This window comes from Barbatula barbatula, assembly GCF_947034865.1.
Source record: "Barbatula barbatula genome assembly, chromosome: 24".
Lineage (NCBI taxonomy): Eukaryota > Metazoa > Chordata > Actinopteri > Cypriniformes > Nemacheilidae > Barbatula > Barbatula barbatula.
Window position 1 is genome coordinate 6,325,174 of NC_136787.1, and position 27,063 is coordinate 6,352,236.

Consider the following 27,063-nt stretch of genomic DNA (forward strand, 5'->3'; position numbering starts at 1 on the left):
GACAGAATAATGACGTTTTTAATTCAAGTACAGCGCCAATTTAACAAGAGTACAAGTTTTGTATATTAAAGTTTTCCTTTGCTTTCTAAAAATATGTTTTTTTCTACATTTTCGCTCCAGAAGACAATTATTAAGCCACGTTAGATGTTTGTGTCTAACATTTTGGGGCCTTTATCCTACAGGTCCTACACCGAGAACTGTATAAAAGTGAGAAAACTATATCTTAAAGAAAAAAACATAACGATCGTTTTTTGGTGAACTATTATCTATTTATCATTCAAATAACATTCAAAACAAATAAGAAAAGTCGTTATTTTCAACACCTACTGAAAAGAATGTGTCCGCAAATAAGTAATAATCAGTAAAGTTTACTCGTTTTATTTTAAAGGGGGTTCTTCTGTCACTTTTTTCGACCCATAATAAATAGTAAGCAGCATGCAGTTTAACGCTCGCTGCACTGGTATCCGCGGAAGTGCGGTAGTGCGGCGCGCATGCGCAGTGCGAGCGGGGTTTGGTTTGTGTTTACAGCAGCAGTGCTGTCGGTGGCTAATGTTCATCGCTGTTATGTCAAGCATCTCTGGAATTAAAAGCTTTCGCGGAAACAGGTAGGAAGCGTGTCATCTCTGCACATCTCAGCGCATGTATATCACGTACACGTCCTTTGCGCGATTCACCAGTTTACCGGTTGTTAGAGGAAAATACGACACAGTAACATTCAGAAGTGGATGTGAGGCTAGCATGCTATAGTATGTTAGCCCGTTAAAGGCCGTGTGCTTATCTGCTTCAATGCATAACACAAAACAAGCGTAAAACCGACGGAACGCAAATGACAATACGCTAAATACAACCAGGACTCTATGCATGACTATCAGAAATCCTTCAAAGCGGGATTTGGTTGCTTTGTCTTTTCTGGTGACAGTATCCATGCGTTGTTTGGAATATGCGCAGATCTGCAAACAATCCGCAGATCTGTTTGTTGTAACGTTATTCGTGTGCAACACACGCGGCGCGTTCGCTGCTTTCTTTTAGATCAGGTGGCAACGAGAAAATGACACGAGCAGCACATTTTGATTCAAATGCTCGCAAACATACTGGTGCATATCTCCGTTTTATTCCGCGTTTTGAAAAGTTACGCGTCGTTTGTTGTTCAAGTGACGTCATGTTGTACCCGCGTAGGAGGCGAGCGTGTGCTGTGACGTCACACGCTCATTTTGTTGAATGTTGTGAGCGCTCATGACGTAATACTGGCCTTTTAGTGCTCGGATAAACGTGTTGTGTTCCACAGATGAGTGTGATAAATGACATTCTTTGCATTTTGGGCGAACTGTCCCTTTACGCTCATTCATGTCCATTGCTCAACGGATGTAAGAACAAGTTGCTGCTGACAGTGTGGGCTTAAATAACAAATAGGCGTCCACCCGTCTCTCACTCTCTCTCAATGAACAAAGTCGGTCATACTGTAATTCCCTACGTGCTTGTTGTCTTTCGATAATAAACATGCCCCTCTGTGAATGTTATGTTGCCTAGGCAGCAGCAGCCGCCGCAGGTTGCTCAAGGGTCCGTGTCTTCATCTGGGGAAGGTAACCGTCTGTGCGGTACTTTGTTGGACATCGGGTAGATGAATGACGGCTGAAAAGGATCACGGGAGGGTGTGAGTTTTGGCAATACCTGTGGTTCGCTTACGAGTTGAGGCCGGTCTGGAACAAGAGAAGGAGGCCCTTTGGTCAACCATGTGTTTGATGGCACAATGACAGATGCTTCAGGTCTCCTGGGTATGCGAGACAGCTGGACCATGTGCAACCACACCCTGATACTATATCAGTGGCAAGGAGCAGCTCAGCGTAGTCCACATGCTTGTTTTGGACATTTCAACTACCTACTCTAAACCCAAATGATTGTATAATTTGATAGTTTGCATCACGTTGTTTTGTTAGTGCTTAGGAACCCCGTTGTCTTTAAAGGTAGAGTTCCCACCAAAATTGAAAATTCTTCCAACATTTAGATTTACAAACAACAACACTCTATTATCTATAGAAAATGGTTTATCATCATTTTTTGCCAGTTTGGTATGTGTGTCTCTGTGTCCTGTACTGATTTGTTATGTTGCCAGGTACTTTTACACTATTGGTCATTGCAGTTTTGAGGTTTCCAAAGAAATTTGAAAGAGACGTTCACGCTCGCTCAGTTGGATCAGTAGCTCTTGTGTCCTTGTGTTGAACACCGCCAGCCCCTCCCATTCTGTATTTCCTGCATGCTAACAAATGTTTATTTGCCTGGCTGGAGAGGATTACAATATTGTTTAAGCTTTCACGCATACCTGGATATCACACACTGAGCACATAACTAGATTATTGGTCTTTCTCACCCTTAAGCGGCTCATTCTACTCATCTGTTTATAGAGAGATCATGGATTTGTGCTTAACAGCGCATGCAGAGACCCAGAGTTCATGTGACGTGACAGATCAAGCTTCCTGGTTCTTCACACAAGCAGCTTTTAGTGTTGACACTAACCACCTTTGCCAATTTATTGATCTGTTAAGCATTAAACAACGTAACGTAATGATGATTAAAATGTATTATAAAGTGATAGCTGTGGTTTATATTCATTAAATACATAGATTCTTTGTAAACAATGCAAGCTGTCACTTCAGAGAAATGCAAATCTTCAGTCGCATCTTAATACGGAGGAAGCAATCTCGATACCTTCGATCTGTGTTTTTGTACAAATGTTATAATTCTCTGTTTCTCCTGTACGGTCCACTGATATTGATGAAATTCTCAGGCCGGTTTCACCAGTTGTGCGTAAGAAGCTAGTTTTGATGTAAAGGGGCACCAAGTTAGAACCAACTCGCTACTAAATATTTTATTTACCACCAATAATTAGGCTTGTGACGATATATCGTGCGATTCTTATGCTTCGTTTCTCAATGAATTATTTTTAATGCCACCACATCCGAAATCCAGAGGGCGCTCTAGCGCAGAAAGTCCAAATATGGGACACAGAAGAAGTACCATTTCCACATAAACGGGGTTAAAAGATAAAAATCTTATTTCAATATAATTGTTTCGGATCCTGATTCATAAAGTAAGCTTCTAAGCGTTTTACCTAGTTTCCGCTGCGGCCACCTTAATGTGTTAATACTCCATGATTGCTAAACAAAGGCAAGCAGTAATTATGTTTAGTGTCAGGGCTGTATGTTAACTTTTTTTTGCACATTGCACCGGTGCTACAGAGGCCAGACCGTTGTAGCATTAAAAAACACGAATAGGCAGGTAACTGACAAATTATAGCAACGATGGCGTTATATAGTGTAAGGAAATGTAATGACCTAAGCAGTCACGAAACAGACAAGAGCCAACGCAATTTCACTAAATGCTAAAATGCATCTAAAGTGTTGGCACAAAGTAATAATTGTACGCAAAATACCATGTTAACCCAATACATGTCAATAATTATAAGAACATTAGGAAATTGAGCAGTTCTGCTGACGTAACTCCACCTTCATACATGCGTGTCATGTTCATGCCTAAAGGAGTAAAAGCGTGACACTGACATGCATTTTCGAGTGGATCGGCGTGTCAGTTACGTGCTTTGGCGTGATACTGGGTTTCTGAGTCCACCTGCCTCTCTCTTTTTGTCTCATACTGTCTGCTTGTTTTTCTGTCTCTCCGTCGGCTTCGGTCCACTTGTGATTTTCTTTCCATCTCTTACTCCGCCTCGGTTCGCCTGTCTCTCTCTCTCTCTCTCCACGTTCTCTCCCTACCCTCCTTATCCGCTTTGCTTTTCCCCAAGAGAGTGTGAAACATCATCTTGTGTTTCACATCCCATTTGGCTGTAACGTCCTAGGCCAGAGAGAGAAGATCTGACAAAGCGGCCATTATAACAGCACGGGAGCCGGGCAACAGAGCGGCAGTGTGAGACAGCATCCTACACCATGTCTATTCCACACAAATCCGTTTGGAGATCAGTCTGTGTGTGGAACCACTTCTCTGTCTTTACCAGCTGCACAATAGACACAGCTCATTGTAGGCGCTCTTTGAAGCTTGTGCGCTGCCGGTTTCTGGTCATTGCTCTCCAGGGTGTAGCTCCGAGCCTTGTCTCGATTAGGGCAGAGCACAATATGCCCAGTCAAGAAAACCAAAGCTCATTCACACTGGAACAACCTGCCATTCAATATCTCTAGGTGTATCCCTGAAGCCTGAACCATTTGACCTGTCATTCAACACGCATATTTAAAACAACCTGCTAATGTTTGTCTTATTGTAGTTTTGCGTTGAATTTGACTAAATGGGAAAAGGTCCGGTCCACAGTGGCCAAGAACAACCTACTTTCACATAAAGAGACGAGAATGTCTGAGCCTGACATGAAAAGCAATTTATCACAGTTTTTTTACCTGAATTTTATAAGAACAATAATAGAATCTGGTGACAAACATGTTTAAAATGCTGACGTGACTGTCAAATGGTTACATTTACATACAGGGAAACATTGAAAGCAGTTTTTGCACAAATTGACAACTTCTGATAATAGTGGATAATGAGGGTTTGTGGTCACATAGAGAAGATCCTTTTTTGATTTTTTTTGAAGAATATGTGTCAATTAAGAATCACAAAAAGTTATTTTTTATTGCCAAAATTAGGGATGCACGATAAAATGTCGGCCTTATCGGTAGCGGCTTTAAATGGTAATTTTTAATGTTTTCGTATCGGCTAATAATGAAATTTAGGCAGATATATTATAGTTGATATCATTTCCTCTGGTTGAACAACTTCAGCTGCACACAGTTAAAATACAGTACAGTTATATCTTTCTGTCATGATCAGTTATGATCAGTCACTTACTGCTGTTAGCAAAACATAGTTGCTGTAGTATAGATATCTAAAAATGTGGATAGGAACAAAAGCATATTGTTTGAAGCCGACAGCTGTCTGAATGCTTCTGTCTTGACCCCTGTTAGACTTGTGGCTATTGAGAACACTTTTCTGGCTTGATCTGGAAGAACATCTTTAATTTGTTTATTAAAATTACAAATTGTAAACGGTAAAGAATCTTTAATCACAGCAAAGTAGGCTTGGTACTAGGGCTGAGCGATATATCGTGCGATTCTTATGCTCTCAGTTTCTCAATGACTTAAGCCGGATGGCGCCCTTGCGCAGAAACTCCTACTTTGGGAAATGGAAGAAGAACGATTAGTTCAAGGAAATGCCAATGGTCATATTCTATTGCTGTTCTTCAAACCTTTTCAGGTATTTCATGATAATTAAGTATATTTAGAGTGATGATGTTTGATAAGCGTTGCTTTTTCAGATGCACGTTATAAACGGCTCCAATCTCGTAGTGATTTTAGATCGAGCCTACTGATCAACGAGCCATAGTTCAGAGAAGAGCTGTGCATAAAACACAGAATCGATTTAGACATGAATAATAAGCACGAATCGCGATATATATCGCCCAGGCCTTCTAGGGACATGATTTTCAGGTGAAAAAATATTTTTTAAGTCTCCGAAAAATTCTATATTAAAAATGTTATATTAAATATTGCCCGATATATATAGGTTATCGGTTTCTAATGTTCAATAATTATCGGTTATTGTTATCCGCCAAAATGTACTCCTGATGCACCCCTTAGCCAGAACTGTGTATTTAAAAAAAGTTGTCATTTTTAAATCGGGCTGTTCATCGATAATTTGCGATTAATTGCATCCCGAATAAAAGTTGTTGTTTACATAATATATGTCTGTGCACTATGAATATTTATTTAGTATTCATAAAGACACACACATACATGTATCTATTTAGGAAATATTTGCATGTAGATATTTATAATTATATATAATTTAAGTTATAAATACATATTTATTAATTGTTGTATTTTTCTTAAATACATACATGTGTGTGTGTTTACAAATACAAAATGATTAGGCACAGTGCACAGACATTATTATCCTAAACACAAACTTTTATTTTTGGTGCGATAAATTGCAATTAATCTTTGAACAGCCCTTTTCTGAACATTGCTCAACTGCGATGCATAGTGCTGGGTGGTATACTTGTTCATTCCAAATACCGGTGTGTATTTTTAATAGACCGTATTACCGTTGTACAATGTGCGGAACGCGGTGCGTTTCAGCTGGGTCCCTTTTCACTGTTTCACTATGAATGGCCATTTAAACAGAATGCGTCTTTCTATGTTGCGACCTTTCAGTTTTTCTTTAGTTAGCAGAAGTTCGTGTTGATGATTTATCAGCAGACTTCAAATTATATATGCAAAACCAAAAACGTTTTCCATATTTAGAGCCCTGTGAGTTCCGCGATGTGGAAGCAGGGAAGGAATTGCGGGTCTGTTTTTAAATATGTCGTCTGCTTGTTTTGCGTGAATTTGAACGAGCTGCACGATTAAAGGTATTAAAGGTATGCATTTGTTTGCTTCTCACTGTCTTTATCATAGCTGACTTACAAACGCAGCATCTCAGTGACACAGCAGCCAATAGCATCAGTTTCTTTCATGTTTTATTAAATGGGGAACAAGTTCAAAAATAGCTGATGATATTAAAAGATCTGAGTGTAGAAGCCAGCGCACTGAAACGCTAGGTTTACATGCGAGCTTATGCGGCGTCAGAACAAATCGTGAATGTCACGTTACGAACGATGCGTGCGGAAGCAGGACAAGATAACAGGAGTGTGACAGAATCCCGCTGAAGTGGGTGGGAATGACATCCATCCCGCATGCAGGTCTCTTGGAGCAGTCAGCGGTTTTCTGGTTCAAAAACGTTGTATTTTCCACATACGTCCATGTTGGTATCTCCTCTTTGCCCCGCCTGTCTGAAACCTTCAGGTTGATGTCAATCTAAGTAGTGACAACGTTTTCATTTGTGGGCGAACTATCGCTTTAAGTACTCACACATGCCTTGAGACTGCACATGGTTGCTTTCCGGCCCCCAAAAATAAATGGCATAAAAAGTTTTTATTTAAAGGTTCAGGTGTTATTTTGGGCTTCTTTTAACAGTGGTTTCATGTCTGAACCTGTATTTTATGTTTCCCTCCCGTAGTCAAATATAGTTGAGTGTTGATGTTCTGCCAAAAGCCCTCTGCTTTTCTTCATGCACCCAGACTCTTATCTTTTCGTTTGTTTAATACTTGAATTAAAGTTTTACCAAGCTCAGTCATGTGCACGGTAATGGAAACAAAACTTGGCTGCACAGTTTACACAGTCTACAACACCTTAGACTTTGTTTGTCATTTGACTGTTGCTGTGGAGATAACGTGCAATTTTACATCAGATTTACAACTGAATGTCATATAATAGAGACCTTTCCTGGATCATTGTGTCATAGTTTTATCAAAGGTACACAAGACCAGCACACATCACTAGAATAAATGTCAGGCTTATAAAAAAAGAATAGATACAAGAGCACCCGAGGGAAGCTCAAGATCATCTTCCCAGATTACCAAACAGGGATCTGTTTTCCAAACTTGTAACTTTTTTTCCTGTTGTTGTCTTGCAGTTTTTCTCCTTCTTTTTAGCTTTTTTTATTACGTTTAAATGTTTTATTTGTTCTCCAAGTGTCATTTGCATGAGTTTTGCTGCCATTTATAGAACGGATAGAGAACAGAGCCACAAACCATATTTGATGTTGACAAAGGGCACGCTCAAAGTATGTCCCTCAAGTTTTCTTTTCTCATGTTTTCTTTCATCTCTTTGTTTTTATCTTTTCTTTTCCAGGTAATTTTGCCCATTAAACGCAATTCATGAGCGCGTCTGGGTTGGTTTAGCAGTCATGGATGACAAGGCCTCGGTGGGGAAAATTAGCGTTTCCTCCGACTCAGTGTCCACCCTCAACAGTGAGGACTTTGTCCTGGTGACCCGGCTGGGGGACGACACCCCCTCCACTAATAATGGTAGCGATGATGAAAAGACAGGACTGAAGGTAAGAGTAGACGGATAAACAGACAGGGGTCATGTTCCAAAATCATGTGAGCTGTCTATGTAGGTGATTTATTTTTTTAAGGTATTATATGTGCGTCTCTTGTTAAGACGTTGCCTGTTAAGATGTCTTTCTTTGGTCAAGGCAGAAGAAGATGTAGGTTTTAAGAGAAATGAATCCCAAAATGCATTGCTCATGAAAAAAATCCATCCAAGATGATGCGTTAAGCTTATTTAGTGAGGATGTGAGAAATATGGGTTCTAAACGTAAAACATTAAAAACTGTACAATCAATTCTCGGAAGGGCTACTTTAGAAACAACATGGTGAAGGTCCCATGAAAGAGGACATGTGGTGTAGATAGAAATAGACATTACACTTCATCATGTAGGGTCTTTATACACATATGAAGTGTTATGTATTTTATTTTGCATTTTTCTCAATAGATCCTCCCAAAATGTTACATGGGACCTTTAATAAAAAATGAATACTCTTTACCCAATATTTATTTGTACTTTGTGTTATGGGTTATTTCAATATGCCGTTTTCAGTTAAACTGTTTTGGTATCATTCGTGAGCTCATCTTTTTCGTGCTGAAACATTTGATTTACAAATTAATGACTTTTAAGTTTCTGTGTCGGACTAGATTTTGGAACATGGCCACGGTCTAAAAGTAAATATGTGGCTTAGTAAATATCATAAAAATAAACAGCCAGATTTTAAAACCATTTCATTGTTTTTTTTTCAATGGGACATAAAACATATTTTTTATTAAAAATCCAACAATTAATTTTTGAAAAAAGTTTAGATTACAAATATAATCTTTTTCATTACATACTCTTAGTACTTTTGTTGAATTCTAATAGAAATATTTGAATAACTCAGATTTTACTTGTATTGATTTCACAGCTTTAAAATGTACAACATTTCTTTTGAGTGTAAATCTGTTACCTGTTTTTGAGTCCAACTATTGCTTTGTTTAGGAAACTTGCAGTACTTGTATTAAAATATGTTTTTGCTGATTTGCAAGTGCGGTTTTGATCACCTCGGCCGTTCGTAAATGATCGATTTTACATCAATGAGGAATGTCAGATTCAGTGTTAAGACGCGGATGCTGGTTAAAAAAGGACAGATCACAGACTGTGCTTTCTAGTAACCTTCATGTCTTACAGTATGTTGTTGTTTTTTTGCATTCATATACACCTATCATACGCCAGAATTTCTGAAGATTTAGACAACGTTGTTCAGTTCCCACCTCTTTTCGGGACCTCCTGGTCGACTTGCTGGAATGTTATGTTACCATCACTGTTAGTGTCTACCTGGCCTTGGTCTTTTTGTTGGTTTGTAGAGTTCATCTTTGCTTTGGATCACAGAAATGAAACTGAGGACTTCAGTGGTATTCATTTCGCCATGTCATTGGTCTTATCCGTTACTGACCTTTTTTAACAAATTACAAAGTATTACAAAGAAAATGAATTTGTATTTTAGTCGTTTTTTTTAGTATAGATTTCACGCAAAGCAGTAGTTTATGTTAATAGTTTCATGGTATTGGAGTTTTTGGTGTGAAGCCTTCTTCAAACCACTAGATGGAGTCAATACATTGTACCATGTTTCTCTTGGTTGTCATAACTTAAGCTCTTTTATATTAGCTTGCTTTCATTCTGTCCATCGAGAACGTTGCGGCTCAGTAAATCCATTCCTCCTCATCATCACACCTCTGATCTGTAAGGAAGTTCCTTAAACACTTTGTTTGTTACACAGGTGATATCTGAGGAAGGGGTCAGCTTTAAGGTCAGTCTTCCTCCTCTTTTTATCCGTCTCTTCCTCTGTGGTGATACTGTGTCTCTGTGCCCTGTGTCTGATTGGCTGATCAGTTTGATTGGCAGCTTCTTCGGCCTGTGCAGTGGCTTCATGTGGGGTTAAAGGCGGGACTAAATCAATGTTGTGCATTGTGCAGTGCCCATATACACCTGGTGCTTCAGAACAGTCTTGACCGTGTAAGCGCTTAAGTGTTTGTAGCCTGCTGTTCAATGTGTTATCATCCATTCCTTTATACCAGTCAATCATTTTAAGGGATACTCCACCCAAAAAATTTCACTCATGATTTACTCACCGTCAAGTTGTTCCAAACCTGTATACATTATTGTTTCTGTTTAGGGGCGGACGGAATAACCAAAAATCGATTTCACTCAGTCATTATATTTCACTGTAACAATCTCCTATTATAATAATACATCTCATACTTCATCTTTCTTAGATTTTGTTTATTTAGGCTATTTCTTACGATTCGTTTAAATTTTCACCATAGTTGAAAAATACACTGAAGAAATCAGATTATTCAGAAGATATTAGTTTTTCTAAGCTATATCATGTATACATTGGGAAGATGGACTATATGTGTAACAATTAAGTATGAAGATGAAGAATATATGCACAGACAATGAGAGTACATGTATATGACTGGTGTTTATGGGGTCTTTGCTGGAGCGCATCACAAAACTACAGATTGAAAGAAGGTCAAAATAATGTTATTCATTTACACCATAGTAGAAAAGATTATTGTATATTCTTTGTTCTGTTAAACTGAAAATTTATATTTTGAAGAATTTCGGAAAGCAAAGAGTTGTGGGGCACCTTTGACAACCATTTTTTGACAAGCCCAGAAATCTCAGTTGCTAACATTCTTCTAAATATCGTTCTTTGCGTTCAACAGAACAAAGAAATGTACAGGTTTGGAATTACTTGAAGGTGAATAAATCGTAACAGAATCTTTTGGGTGGAGTATCAATCTTAGTCCAGTATCCATGTAGATGTTAAATAAACCCCGTCAGTGATCGATCTCTGCTAGGCGAGTCTGTCCTCTTATCTAGGTATTTACGAACAGAAAGTTTCAATTGTTGCCGGTATGGTTAAAGAGGAGTTAAATAGTTGTTCAAAGCCACTGTGTTGCTTAGTCGTCTTCTGTATTTTCTGCTCTTGCTGTACTTGACCTGTGCACTTCTTATGCATTCTAAAAAAACACCAACTGTCTTTAACTGAACACAGATCTGTGTCTAGTTCAGGGTTAGGGATCAACACAAAACCGACACACTCTGTGTTAAAAACTGTTTTAAAATTTCAAAACACCCACAAACAATTATTTAATCTCTTTTTTTGGGACAGTGTTCAGGCCCATACTGTACTTCTCGACAAGAACTATTTTTCTATTTCCTTCTGTGAATCATATTGTAACAAAAGTAACAAAATGTCATACTTTTACAATCAATTTGAGATAAGGTTGACTACTTCCGAAACAACTGCTGAATAACAAAGAACCGAGTCAAACCCCAAAATGTTGTTCATATTGAACACATGAAGTTGATTAGAAATAACTGTTATAATGGCAAATGTATAAAGACTCAATGAAATGACTTTCTACTTTTTAGCTGGTAGTCAAAAGCTGGTGGTATCCGAAGGAGAGATTTTTCCATTGAAAACAGCTATGAGGTTTTTAAGTGGAACATTTCCAAAACAAAGAAAACAAAAAATATATATGATTTCAAAGCACAGGAATTTATTTCATTGGGTCTTTAAAAGAATGTTTCATGTTCCTGGTTTAAGTTAAAAGTGTGTTTACACTACAACAATGGAGAAGAAAAGACGTTTTTTCTTTGGCAAAAATAAGTAAAGACGCTGCGTTATTCATGCCAGGCCAGCAGTTCACTTCAACACTGCGTGTCTGCACAGATACGCATATCCATGTTTACCCCAAATTTAGTTTTTTAATGCCATTTGTTGGTGTTCTGTATGTGTGTTTAGAAGACATAGTAAATATACTTTTTGCTGGAGAATTTAAAGTATCGGAACAAAAGATGCATTCTATCCAAAAGCGAATGCTCACCCGGACCAAACTGAAACGCCTCATGTAACCACACCCCCACAAATCTACGTCAGTTTGGGGTATGATTTTACTAAGATCGCCAAACTGTATACGAGTACATAAGTAAAGTGGGCTTCCCTGTCAGTACAATTGCATTGGAACCTGATGTTCCAAATATGGTAAGGGCATTACATTTCCGTCGCACGCTTGCAGTATTCGACCAATCACTACACACTGGTTAACTGGCCAATCATAGCACACCTCGGATTTCAGAGCGATGAGCTTTCTAAAAAATCTGAGGGTTTCAGAGAGGAGGGGAAAAGGGGAGATACGAACACGCACGGTATGTGGAAAATGTGTGTACACATGATAATATTTGGTTTAGCCGTGTCATGTGACCCCTTTAAATTATTACACATATGCATTATGATTGGCGTGCTGCGTGTATGTGCTCTTCAACAGAAAAATTGGACCAGGTTGCACGCACACATGACCGACACTGCCTCCCAGACTTCACATAAAACCAACACACACTAACATACACAATACCAGTTAAAAAAGCGACACCTCATGAGAGAGCTCTCAGCAAAGAAAACCTACAGTAGCAGACAGTACACAGATTCACCAGCGAATAAACTATGATTGTAATAAATCTTAATATTACAAAGGGAACGTTACGGTGAACTAAACGTATGGAACTGATCTACTTATCTGATAATATGTCACTATTATGCAGAATAACAGAAAACCGCTTTACGAGATTGCTGGTGAACCAGATGGCGGAAAGTTAGCACAAAACAAAGCGCACCCGTTTAGAAAGGAGATATGATTGGTCAGTTTTACTGTCACTCCAAATTAATCTCTCCCATTGATTTACTGTAGTTAGCTAGCAGTATGCTAATAGAAGGCGCGCGACGTAAGCACACGTACGACTTCTTGCAGCATGCGCAGGCTGCGCAGACAGCGTATGACATTGCAGATTTGCGACTGCTCCGTGATCTTGAATTACTCTCATGAGACTTGAAAATCTAACGTGGATAGAGTCCGCATCGATCCAGGAAGTCAAATATGCATATTAAAATATTAATTTCAATAAAATACATTAGATGTTTTAAATAGTTTTTACTATCGTTTAGGTCACCACAGAGGGCCCTGATGGCCGGAGTATGGTCCATCCGTCCACGTTCATGCGTCGTGCAGATTTTTGTAAATTCATAAATTTCCGCAAACATACTCATTTGCACTGCGCATGTGTCGAACTCGTACGTCCACACGTTAATCCGTGAAGAGTATGCTCAAGAAGCTGTGCGGACACGTGGGACTGAGGCGGAAAGTCAAGTAAACCCGCTCCTTAAGGGTTCCTACTGCCACTTAATATGCATATGCATGTGCATGACATCACCGCTACAGTGTAGACAGAGACAACAACGCCATTTACCCGATTTTGAAAGTTTGCGTTCAGTCCCCGAAAACGCAGTTGTCGTGTAAACAAACAGCCAAAACACATAAAACGTTTTCAGCTTGAAAACTTTATTGTCTAAGCTCTTGTCCCTTCCTGGTATTCTACCATTAACCATTTGTGGGACACATATCCGAGCGGGATTCGAACCATTTTTCCACCACTAAGTTAACAATGAGTTGTTTTTTTGTTCGAAATGGTTTTCCTCCGTTTACGTCCATGTGTTCTCCATGTATTACTGTAACCGCAACATTAGTTTTTTTGCATGATAAGAGATGATTCCAGATTTTCTTTTCTGATAATCGACATGATCATGAGCATGTTACAGATCCCATCCATTACCCTTAACTTAAAATCTGAACTTGAAACATTTGTCCAGCGTTGGTTGATAATCTGTATTGCTTGTTTTCTTTTGGGTGGAGGTATGATGACATGCTTTATATTGATTGTTTTGTGTGCTTGTGCGCAGATCGTGGGGAACGGCAGTGAGCAGCAGTTACAGCAGGAGCTGGAAGATGTGCTGATGGACCCTTCTGTGACTGACCTGCAGGCCGGGACGGCTCAACTGGGTGGGGGAAACCATGGCTACCCCACCTCTGCTGCTCCGCCACGGTCCTGTCAGGCACCCCCTAAACTCGAGATGGTGCTGCCCGTTAAGAGACCTCAGGAGAGCGAACTCAACGAGAGATCATATAGGGGTAAAATATATAACTGTATACAGAGACAGGGAAGTCATTTGATAAAAGATTCCAATGACAAACCGTTTTAAATTTTGTACTATTTTATTTTTAGATGCATTGCAGGTAAATTATGCACAATAAACCTAGGATAATGTAGTTTGAAAGTGTACGTTTTCACTTTTTAAAGCCTATTGACACCAAGTTTGTTGCAAGTTAACATGACGCATAACAATTATTATTGCTGAAGAACAAGTATATTTTTCTTATTTGAAATTGGCATGTGTGTTTTGTGCCCAAAAATGGTAATACATGTGAAAATCCATGAACCTTAAAGGCGAAGTTCAGCCAAAAATAACAATTCTGTCATCATATATTCACTCTCATGTCAATTAAAACATGTTTGACTGTCTTCTATGGAATTTTGAGAAATGTCTCAGTGGTTTTGTGTCCATAAAATGCAATTCAGTTGGGTTAATGGTACCAAAATATCTTTTGTTCTTTCAAAGGAATAGTCATACATGTTTTGACTGACATGTAAGTAAATGATGAAATGTATAATTTTGGGGTTAAATATCCCTTTAAGGCGATATTTAGGTGAAATTAATATTCTTTTACTGCCACCTGTTGGTCATTTCTTATCATGGCAAGTGTGACCTGCCAATAGAGCATATGTGCTGAAAAATGACGTTTTAAAGGGTTCCTATTTAGCAAATCCGTTTTTTACATATATAGTGTATAATGTCGCTTTCTTGGATATAAATAAACGTCTAGAAAGCTACAAATCTCAAAGATCATTGCAAAGGGAGATAATCTCTTAAATAGAAATAGTTTTTTAGGAAAACAACTAAAACGAACTACAGCTCTCCTTGTCCTGTAATCCATACGTAACAATGTCCGAGAATTTGAATAACCTCTGCCGCTATCAGGTCAACGGTGGAAGGACACCACACAAGTGTTTTCTGTAACATGGTCTCGGCGGCATTGTGCGGTCTGGTCTGGGGTTTTCTTTCTTGCGGGAGTTTTTCAAATAAACTTAAATAGCCTATATGATACTTCCCCTTGAGACGTTTTCCATGTCATGCTGTGAACACATCTAAACATCTCAAATTAAACATCCATTTTATTCATATTCCAAAATGCAAGGCATGCATGTAAGTATAACTGATCTATCGTCCCTTTTGTATTTTGAAACAGCAATAAAACTCGTTTTTTTTAACAAGTCTTGAAAAGCAGCCAGTTGATAATATTCAGCATATTGAAAAGCCCTTGTGCTATCACACAAAAATGTTTTCACAATCTTTGCTAGTTACACTGTATTGAATACACATGTTGCATAGTATAAACATTTTAATGAAAACAAATGACAAATAACTTAATGGAGCTAGAATTGCGGACATGTTTTAATAGAATTGTCATCTTTTAGATGAGCCTGCTGAGTTGAGTCCCGGGTCTCCTGTCCCAGACGAGGACAGTGTGGTGTTCAGCAAACTGACGTATGTAGGCTGTGCATCTGTAAACGCCCCGCGCAGCGAGGTGGAGGCACTGCGCATGGTCAGCATCCTCCGCAACCAGTGCCAGATGCCCCTCGATGTGACCCTGTCTGTGCCCGGGGTCTCCGAGGGAACCGTCAGGTACACTGGACAGTATCAGGGATCTGGGGGTGGGACTTAAATCACAGGGACAGGAAATGAATCTATGAATTTGTCTCATCAGGCTGCTGGACCCTCAGACCAGCACTGAGATTGCCAACTATCCCATTTACAAGATCCTCTTCTGTGTTCGCGGCCACGACGGAACGCCAGAGAGCGATTGCTTCGCCTTCACTGAGAGCCACTACAACGCCGAGATCTTCCGCATTCACGTCTTCCGCTGTGAGATCCAGGAAGCGGTGAGACATGTTCACACTATTTTTAATAAAGAGTAGTTCACACAAAAATAACAGTTCTGTCATCACTTATTCACCCTTGTTTCATTAAAAACACAAAAGAAGATCTTTTGTGAAATGCCTCAGTGATTTTGTATCTGCACAATAAAGGGTCAGATGTTTGGTAACCAACGTTCTTCTGTGTTCTGCACAAAACAAAAATGCCCTGAGGGTTGACAAGGGGGTGAAAAAATGATGACATGAATTCCACGTCTGGATGGACTGCTTCTGCTTTAAGGAACTTATGAGTAAATGAGTAAATTTCACAAACCCTTAAGTCTGGCCATGTTAGTTTTTGTCAAAAACAAAAAAGCTGTTAAATGCTATTTCTACATTTGTGTATATTTTCATCTTTGTGAGATTTATCTAAATGTTCTTTTCCAATATTAATGTAGTTTTATGGTTTACTCAAAAGGGGGGGCACTTGCTCTTTTTCTTATGCTACATCATGTGGGATGGCCATATAGGCGTAATGAGTTGTATACTGTACAAACTGTATATTTGATCCCCTAACCCAACCCCTAAACCTAAAGATCGTTGAAAACGTTTTGCATTTTTAGATTTCTGTACAATTAAAAAAAAGTGGGGTTAAGGTCCCCACTATCACATATAAACCAAGTCCACACACACAGTCAGTAAATGTAAACAAATCAACTCTTTTTCTTTCTTTTTACACAATTATGGTGTTTTTGTCAACATTTTATTTTCAAATGTTTATGATTTAAAAAGTGCAATATTGGTTTTTGTAAAGTGACATTTATCGAAAAGTAGAGAAAGACAGCGTAGAGAGTGGCGGGTTAAAAGCATATTTGCGTTATATGTATTATTTTATTTAAATATATTAACTTGTTTTGCTGTGAAATGATTTTCTTTGTCAAATTGTTATATCATTTAAGTATTTTTTATTAGTATCTGATTTCGTCAAGTCAATTTAATTACATGGTATTACATGGTACTCAATGCAATGTGCATTGATGAAATTGAACTGAAATAAATATCAATGCGTCACATTACAGTAATAAAATGGACTTTGTGATTGCAGTTTCATGTTCACTTGGGTGCGCAAATTCACTGTAATGGTGTAGGATTAGAGATGACGCATGCCGTGTTGATAACCTGAGAATAAACTGAGCGTGGGTCATCGAAATACGGCCTTTGTCACTGAACACTGTTTTGTCTGCAGTTCCTGAGACACGTTTGTTTTTCTCTGTAGGTCAGCCGAATACTCTACAGCTTTGCCACAGCCTTCCGACGGTCAGCCAATAAAGCGCCACTCTCAGCCAAGGCTCCGCCCCTCACGCCGGACAGTGATGTTTTCACCTTCACCGTCAGTCTGGAAATCAAAGAGGATGATGGGAAAGGCACATTTAGGTTAGACATTTTCTTATTTCTTCCACTTTAGGGTTTAGTGTTTACAGCAGTGTTTAAAGGAATAAGTCAATTATTCATTTTTTACTAGCATTGTCATCGTTTCCTCACTTTCAGGTTGTTCCAAACCTGTATACATTATTTGTTCTGCTTAACACAAAGGAAGATATTTGGAAGAATGTCTGTAGCCAAACAGATCTCATCCCCCATTGACTCCCATAGTATTTATTTCCCCTACTACGTGACAGTATATGCGGGATGAGATCTGTTTGGTTTCTGATGTTCATCCAAATATCCTCTTTTGTGTTCAGCAGAAGAAAGAAATGTATACTGGTTTGGAACAACTTGAGGGTGAGTAAATGATGTAATTGTTATAAAGTGACTTTGGCCATCACTTGAAAGTGTCTTGAACAACATGTGACCATTCTTCCAAATGTCTATAGTTGTGTTTGACCCAAAAAGCAAAGGCTTGGCATGACGGTAGGGTAAATAAAACATGACCAAACTGTCCGTTTCTGGGTGAACTGCTCCTTTTACGGTATAATAAAATTAGGTGTCATTTCATTATATCCAGACTTCGAAGTCATCTGACAAGTTTGGGTGAAGGAAATGTTAAAAATAGAACAGTCCTCCCCATTTCAGAAGTGTCGACACATGCTTCCTCTCATTTATCATGCTTTACATCTTGGAAAGTTGAATAAACTCTACAACAATGAACAGGGAACCGCTTCATAATTTGAGCAGACTCTCATTTATGATAAAAACTGAATGATTTTCATAACTTTTGTGTGCTGTTTAAGGAAAAGTTGACAAAAATATTCTGTCATTGTTATACATAGTAAATGCAAATATGTGTGGTCCGTTTTTTTCTCATGGTACTTTTTGTACTGTCTTTGTATACTGTATATACATTTTGTGTCATCTTTAATCATACGGCTCTTTAATACAATCCAGATTTATTCGAAGTAGCTTTGCAGTAATTCAAATCACTTGGCAAGAGACAGCTTTCTTATTATAAGTACTTACTGAAATATCTCTGTGTGTCAGTGCCGTGTCTAAGGACAAAGACCGACAGAGCTTCAAACTGCGCCCAGGCATGGACAAGAAGATCGTGATTTGCGTCCAACAGACGTCAAACAAAGAGCTGGCCGTCGAGAGGTATGCATCCTTCACAGAGAAGGCAATCCCATAATGCACTGCAATGCCTTGTTAGTCATTGGAGCAGAGCTAGGGTCGGTCGCCCCACTGAGGGGACATTCTCATCCAGCATTTCCCATTACAGCCAATAATTCATTTATTATTGATAAACAAGTGCTGAATTATGTTTTTCTGAGCTTAAGCGATGCTTTCAGAGCATGAGAAAATGGATGATGTTATTTTTCTTTATGGTGACTGATGTTTTTTGAACTGAAGCCATCCCTGGACGAACACACAGCTGTGTGCTTCTTTTGTTTACTCACTCGCTTGCTTTTCACAGTGTAATAATATTACATTTGCAATATGGTCTTGTGCGATTGACAAACCACTTTTTAATCTATTTTATCTAATAAACAAATATTCTGCAAACTGCTTTGCACTTAAAGTTGAAGGAAAATCACTGTTTTCTGACTTACACGTAAAGCATCTCTGAGCTTTGTACACTAAGGTCATAAGAGTTTGAGTCTCCGGGAGTATACTGGAATGCATTATGGATAAAAGTGCTTGCCAAATGCATACATGTAAATGATTCACTTTTTTTCTTTCGAAGGAATCATGAAGAATCAATGGAGGGTTTTTTATTTAATGCCTAAAATCCCAAATACAAGTAAAGGAAGTGCAATATAATGATATTTGTATTGTTTGTTGCAAGACAGTTTATATAGACATATTTCAATAAATATATGTAGTTAATAGTTATTATTATTTAGTATTCTATTACAATAACTTGAAATATGTTCATAGAGTGAATTTATTGTTTATTTCATGAACCCACAAATGGTCATTTGGTTTTTAATATTTGCTGAAAATGTTATCTCGTAAAAAATGGTAATGTTCCGGCTGTTGGGGGCCAGAAAATACCGTAAAATAATGTTTTTATGTAAAGGAAAATGACAAGTTTTTCATTACAGGGTTGTTGTTTTTTACAGTGTATGTAGTATCAGTGTTCTTCTTTACTGACAAATGTGCTCGCATTTCAGATGTTTCGGGTTGCTGTTGAGCCCGGGAAAGAATGTTAAGAACAGTGATATGCACCTGCTTGACCTGGTAGGTGACTTAAGACGCACCTGCTCCTCACCTTCACGATATTGTGGGCAAAATAAATACCACAAACTTATTTTAGGGCAGGGACATGAGCCATATATACAATTGAGACCAAAACAGCATAAGAAACAACCTAGGCACTCGAAACAAATAAGAACATGTCAATAATAACCCAAGCACCCTAATAGCCCAGACGTGTTCCAGCGTTTTTCCCCACACAAATAAATGGCACAGTTCCATGCACATTAAAGGTCCTTCATTGTGGGACATACAAAACAAAACACCACAGTCAAATCCGGGGATCAGATCAGGGGAAGGACTCATAATCTAGTATCGGGTGAGGATAAACATTGATCTGGAGGGCACAATACGCTCTTCCTTACAAGCCACAGAGGGGATGTTTCCCCGAGGCTGAGAGATGATCATGTTCCCAAAAGTTTGTGGTTTACAACCACAAATTAATTTTCTATGTTACCTTTTTTTCTTTATATTATCTTCCGTTCCCATCTGTTCACCTCACTTAGCCTCTGTGTTCTCCTCACGTCTGTTAGGAATCGATGGGCAAGAGTTCAGATGGGAAGTCTTACGTCATCACAGGAAGCTGGAATCCCAACACGCCACAATTTCAGGCTGTGAATGAAGAGACACCCAAAGGTACGCACACACACGTTCTCTGACTTCGTCGTAGATCAGGGCTTTTCAGGCTATCTTCCACTTTCAGTGACCGTATCACGATAACGTTTGTTCATATTTTTCGCCGTTTGAGCAAAACAATTTCGAGTCATGCACTTGTGTCTCGCATAGCTTTTTTGCCCTCCGTCTAGTTTCAGAAAACTAGAAGAAAAATTGTGGCTTGTAAAAGCAGAATCTGAATCACAATAGTAACCGAATGTCTTAGTTTTGCAGTCCAAATTGATCTACTTGGTCTTGTTATTGATCCAAAATGATTACGTTGTGTTGTTCCATCGTGTTCATACGCCAAAACCGATAGATCTAACTATCCTGCAAACCAGCACGCACGAGACGAAGTGATGTTATAATCTAATGAACAACTTTTATAGTAGAGAGAAAACACGGTTGCATTCAGATGCCCATTCGAACTCTGCCTAAAACTCTTTCTTGAGTTCAAGCTATCTCCGTCCAACTCTAAGCAGGTGGTATTATACCAACATGGAGAGTGATAAAATTACTGCTTCACAACATTGTCTCGTGACGCGATTATGCACCTTGAGAACGAAACCACTGCAAACCCGTATCTACTTGCGAAGACGATACAAATGCAGCATCCAACAGAATGTAGAAAATAGCATTAAGAAAAGTCATATTGTATATAGTGACTAGATAGAAAGGAACATAATCTATAACTAATAAAGTAAATGTATTGCAAAATAAAGAATAAGAATAATAAAGAATAAGTATGATAGGGAAATAAGAAGTACTCTCAAGTCATTTCACAAACAGGTTGCTTTTAAGAAATTCAGATCCTACGATCTATCAAAATCAAATAATATTTTTTACACCATTTAAAATGATTTAATGCGATTCTAACTCGACTGCCCAACATGATTCTTGCAGTTTCAAACAAAAATATTTATGACTCATCCTGCACTCTACACATTTTTCCCAATACCACTCATAGGTCCCGCCCATACTTCCTGTTTCATAAGAAATGCCATGGTGTTTAATGTCTCCGTGTCTTTACCTGTACAACACAGATAAGTTCATGTACATGACGACGGCAGTGGACCTGGTGATCACAGAGGTGGAGGAGCCCGTGAGGTTCCTGCTGGAGACACGGGTTCGAGTGTGCTCACCCACCGATAGGCTCTTTTGGCCCTTCAGCAAACGCAGTTACACCGAAACCTTCTATCTCAAGCTCAGATCGGTGAGGAAACACAAAATACAGAACCAGACTTTTTACAGAGTATTTCAGAATATGCTAGACAACCAAAAGTAATTGGTTTAGAGTTAAAGAATGCATAATAGGTAAGGACTACCCACATGTATAGCCAGCAAACTGATTCACTTTAAAGGTACTGTGTCCTCTCTGTTCACTCACAGATGGAGAACAAGGAGAGGAAAAGTAACTCAGACACGCTGTATGAAGTTGTGATTTTGGAGAGCGAGACCGAGAGAGAGAGAAAGAAGACCACAGTGAGCCCCGGCACACTGTCTACAGGCTCCCACGGTTCTATGGTGCCCTCCCCACCCGAGGATGATGAGGAGGAAGGTGAGCGGTCCCCCCCGTACTTGTGAATGACGTGTAAAATACTTAAATTGTACTTAATTTTTGTACTTAAAGGGATGGTATACCCAAAAATGAAAGTTCTGTCATGAATTACTTGCACTCAAGGTCATCCGAACCTGTATAAATGTCTTTGTTCGGTTTATCACAAAGAAAGATACTTAGAAGAATGTTGGCAACTGAGATTTCTAGGACATCATTGACTACCGTAGTAGAAAAAAGTTTAGTTTTTTTGTTCTGTGGAAAACAAAAGATATTCTGAAGAATTTAGGTAAACAAACAGTTATGGGGCATCTTTTGACTACCATTTTACATTTCTACTATAGTAGTCAATGGTGCCCCAGACATCTCAGCTGCTAACATTTTTCTAACAATCTCTCTTTGTGTTCAACCGAACAAACAACTTCATGTTGAGTAGTTCACGACAGAATGGTCCCACAATATATTGTTCCTTTAAACTACTTGGATTTAAATGTGGAAACTGTTTAATTAAAAATAAGACGGGTGACCAAATACATTAAGATACTGATAATTTAGGATACTTTGAGTTGATATTATATCGTCACAATAGTCTTGGGTCAGTACTTTTTTTAACATCTGTGGTTAACTATTTTTGCTAGGTTAGCCAAAATCAGTTCATATGGAAAAGCTCACTTGCGCTCTCTTCTATTCCATGCAGACAATGATGAGCCCTTATTGAGCGGATCTGGAGACGTGTCTAAGGAATGTGGCGAAAAAATTTTGGAAACTTGGGGAGATTTATTATCCAAATGGTGAGTCCTTTACAGGATCCAGAGTAAAGCTATATATACGACCTCAAATCAAACAAATCCAGCAAACTTTACTAACCTTCATCATTAAGCTATATATCATTGTTATCACTGTTATCGCAATGGTTCATCGGTCATGTTGAAATAACTGAAGTGTGATTCAAAGCTTTGCTCTTTAACAGTTTCAGCTTCATTATGTTGACAGACCTTTGTAGCCTCATCCAGAAATATCCAGGAACATGAAACCAGGTGGCACAAGAGATGCCGGAGAACTATGCACTTCTCTATTTTCATAAACCTCCACATTTTGCATGGATGTATTTTGACCTGGCTTACAAGCCATTTGTTTCGTTCTTAGCTGCATCCCTTAAATCATTCCTGCTTTTTGGCCGTCATGTTAAAAGATTTGTTTATAATTGTAAACGTCATAACCCATTCTATGATGTCACCCCAACCCCTGCACGCACCGCAAAGTAACACCCACATCTGCAACACTGTAATTAAAGCACCAGTGAAGGCTTGCGAGCGACAGGTTAAGTAGCAAGTTAAAAGAGATTCCCGCAGAGATGAATGGATTCACATTTGCATCTTTACATTTAGATTACAAGTTGTCTTGTGCACATCTTGCTTCTCTGGCATTGTTAAATAGCTCCAGTGTGTCTTCTGCATAGGGAATTTCTTTACAAAAATTCCCGTTCTCAGACCAGAAAAACCTGCACACACTGTTTCTAATTTGAGAAGTCATTGATGGGAGGGAAATGAGAGAGCTATTTTAATGTGGAGCACTGAGAGAGGGCCAGAGCTGCTGAATGGACGAGGGGATGGTGAAACGCCGATAAGGCTCTTATTAAGATTATTTCCCGCTCTCGTCACTCTCATTGTTCCTTAATTAAAACCTTGAGATGAATTCGATTAAAAAGCTCAGGAATTGAATTACAGGCCTGCGACTGTCTGAGGAGCACAGCTGTATCCGTGTGCGTGTGTTGTGCTCACATCTGGAGCTCTGGATTTTTTCCCTCTTCGCTTTTTGGAAACGGAGATTCAGTCTTTCTTTTACAGCAGTTGTTAATTAAGACACAATGTACAGCGTTTAAAATGCCATGTAGATACAATTACACGAAATGATTCAATCAAATGTTTTAGAAAATACAAAATGACTAGTTTGGTAGGTACATAGAGATTGATGTTCATCTCTGTGTTGCTTTTTACAAGTTCATTTATTTATCAATTAAATACTTAATAATTAGTTACATTTCGTTAGATGTCATTTGACCCTTCGCGTGGAGTTTTTATTGACCGGACCAAGCATGACGCCGATATGCGATATTACGCGACCCCAGTCGCTCTTCGCCATTTGCATCCTAGGTGAATATGACTTTCTTCTTGAAGAATCCTGCTGTTTGATTTATATTACCACGTATCCTTTTGCTTCCAAGCGGTAGAATGGGAGTGAATGGGGGGAAGTTTTGGAAGCTCCAAACGCATTTATCGTTCAAAGAAATGCTTGACACGGCTCTGTGGTCTTAACGCTGGTCTTCTGAAGCGAATCGATGCGTTTTTTTAAGAGAAACATCCATATCGACAACGCTAACATCCTTTATCCCTCGGCTGCATGCGAACGAAAGGCTTGTTTTTAGGAACATCATTTAATCCATTGAAGAATCACTTTATTCTTCAGCAATGAGACGTGCACCGTGCGTCTCTCTCTTAAATAAATGCGATAATTCATTCAAATAAATGCAATAATACGCCTCTTTTTTTAATCTCTCGCATTTAAAGCGGAGGAGTGCTAGAACTAACTGACGAAAATAACCACCATTTTTACCCGTCTGATCAAAAATTGTGCTGTAAACATCAAGTACAGCTTTTGAACTTGGCAAAGGATCATGGTTAAAGCAAGAAATCTACGGCTAGCCGTGCAATAAGTAAGGGGTAATCCACAGCTAGCCGTGCGTTGAAGGGTTTTAATGCACGACGTGGGGGCCAAGAACCACCCGACACAAAGCCTCCACGAAATGCATTAATATCCTTGAATGCACGGCTAGCTGTGGATTATCACGCTTATACCACGGTCATTTGCTAAATGAAAGCTTGTATTGATGTTTGCAGTGTTATTTTAGATCAAACAGGTGAAAATAACTACGGGTTATTTCAAATATAATCAAACTGACTCGAGGGTTTTAATGCACACCCTCCAGCCAATCAGAATCAAGTATTCCAACAGACCATAGTATAAAGGATTTGTATGCACGACGTGGAGGCGAAGAAGCACCCGCCACGAAACGGCTGCAAATAGGATAATCCCTTAATTCTTAATTTTATTTCTTTTTCAAATATTTTATCATACCTTTTTCTTATTTTATTTCCAAATGGAAATCAAGCGTTTTGAAAAGTAACATTCCCTCAAAAACAGGAAGGTTACGTTTTGCTCCATGTTTACTTCTCTGAGGTTTAAACAACAGTAATAGTGAAGCTACTGCCATCCAAATGAAGCCACAATGTTTTAATAAACACATTTGCTTGCATGTTTGCTTCCACAGAGATCGATTTGCATTGCAAGCTCCTCAGAGGACCGAGCACAACACTGGCTTTAAGTGAGCCTCTCACGCATATGACAGTAGAATTTAATGTCACACAGTGTTTAGTATTGAGAGAAACAATGATTGGGATCCATCCAGTAGCATTTGGCATTAAAGTGATTGGTGGGATCTTTGAAGGTAAAGGTTTGTTCATATTACAGCACAGTGAGAGTATGAACCGTCCCTTGAATCAGCAGGGAAAATGGGCATCAACGTTATAAAATTCCATAAACAAATGCTTGTAAACACTCATTGAGTCATTTTGCCTCCAGCAGGTTGAGATTGTCTTAGAGTCTCAGATTTAAATGAGCGTCTCCCAAATTAAAGATCCCCACTGATGTTCTTACAGATCTTAAAGGGATAGTTCAACCAAAAATGACAATTCTTTCATGATTTACTCACTCACATGTCATTTTAAACCTGTATGAGTTTTTTTTCTTCGGCAGAACACATGTTGGTCAAGAACATCATCGGCCCCCGATACATTTTCAGTGTATGGACACAAAACCACACTTTTTCAAAAGATGTTTTGTGTTACACAGAATCACACACAGGTTTTAGACATGTGGTTAAATATAAAACATTTTTGAAAACAATCTTATGGAATAAAAACAAAACAGAAGCGTTCCTTCTACAACAAACCAACCAACCAAAAGTTTTGTATTTAGCACCTATCGTACTATTGCTCTTGTATGACATATCGCTTATTGCCCCCCGAACTCTTTGTAAGTCGCTTTGGATAAATGCGTCTGCTAAATGACTAAATGTTTCAGACATCAAGGAGAAAAAGAATATTGTTCTTGTATCCTAAATAAGACATTTTCACAAATATTTGTTTCCAACTCTGAGATCTTGAATCTGACGTGTCTCATACAGTTCTGCATCCCTCCCACCTGAAAAGCATCATACAGTTTTTATCCATTCATCGTTGTGTAGACACAACATGGACGCCTTTTCTTAAATGTAATTGCATTGTAATTCAAGCTATATCCATAGCTCACGTTGATTATTGTAATATTTCATCAGGCATCTGAACTTGGCCGTGCGACCCAAGCAGCTCCCGGCGCTGGTCCGCAGTGGCGTCCCAGAGGCCTTGAGAGGGGAGGTATGGCAGCTGCTGGCCGGATGTCATAACAATGACCATCTGGTGGAGGAATATCGCACACTCATCACTAAGGTAGGAATATAGTTCCTTTGCTACTTTTCACTGTACACAGAACAGAACTAGGACAGAAAATCTAAGCATGCTTGGATCAGCATTGTTACTTGATCATTAGGGTAAAACCTTAAAGGGATAGTTCACCCAAAAATGTCTTTGTTCCGATGAACGTACAAAGTTGCCATATTTGGAAGAATGTTAGCAATTTTCAGTTCGGGAACGTCATCCACTTATTATTGTATTTTTGTGTTCTGTTGAACGCAAAATGAGATATTTTTAAGAATTTGGGTAAGCAAACCAATCTGGGGCACATTTAACCTGAATTAAAGTTTACATTTTTGGGTGAAATATACCTTTAAGAAGTTTGAACCATTGCCCCGATTCTATAGAATTTGTCATGAATTTCTCAGGAATATTAAACATATTGTAAGTACTGTAATTTAGCTACTGACTCTGTTTGTGCGAATAGCTGCTTTATTTTTTTTAATAACTTTTCATAATAATATTAATAATAAAAACACACTCACAAGCCTAAAAAAAATCCAAACTCAGCTTAGTCCTTATCTTACACCACACATATTTAGCAAAGCTTACAGTTTTGTGACCACACGCACATTGCCTTGGATATCCATGGTTTGGGTCAGAAACAAGCAGAGGTTTCCTCTCTGTTTACTTGTTAGTTTGGCTTCATGCTCGCAGTGATTTCACTGGGCACGGCCGCGTCAGCTGTTATTACGTAAAAAAAACATCCCGCAGCACTGAGGTCCCAGGTGGCTTCAAGATGTTCCTCGCTCCCCACGATTGCGCACACCCACCCCTAAGTCCAAATAAACCTGATACACTGACTTTGTGTGA

General features: G+C 38.8%; 1 protein-coding gene across 2 annotated transcripts in view; it reads left to right on the forward strand.

The window, feature by feature from the left end:
- Nucleotides 1-447: 447 nt before the first annotated feature.
- rabgap1 (RAB GTPase activating protein 1) overlaps nt 448-27,063 on the forward strand; it is a 69,338-nt gene continuing 42,722 nt past the window's right edge. The window contains exons 1-14 of one of the 2 annotated variants that reach the window (XM_079448255.1): nt 467-605; nt 7,725-7,929; nt 9,686-9,715; nt 13,712-13,940; nt 15,346-15,553; nt 15,636-15,810; nt 17,060-17,217; nt 18,262-18,372; nt 19,392-19,458; nt 20,007-20,109; nt 21,171-21,340; nt 21,517-21,685; nt 22,380-22,473; nt 26,076-26,226. In XM_079448255.1, the coding sequence (XP_079304381.1) occupies nt 7,780-7,929; nt 9,686-9,715; nt 13,712-13,940; nt 15,346-15,553; nt 15,636-15,810; nt 17,060-17,217; nt 18,262-18,372; nt 19,392-19,458; nt 20,007-20,109; nt 21,171-21,340; nt 21,517-21,685; nt 22,380-22,473; nt 26,076-26,226 (1,815 nt within the window). In that variant the 5' untranslated portion in view covers nt 467-605; nt 7,725-7,779. Of the gene's footprint in view, nt 606-7,724; nt 7,930-9,685; nt 9,716-13,711; nt 13,941-15,345; nt 15,554-15,635; nt 15,811-17,059; nt 17,218-18,261; nt 18,373-19,391; nt 19,459-20,006; nt 20,110-21,170; nt 21,341-21,516; nt 21,686-22,379; nt 22,474-26,075; nt 26,227-27,063 lie in introns of both variants that reach the window. The other variant, XM_079448256.1, reaches the window with a different exon arrangement.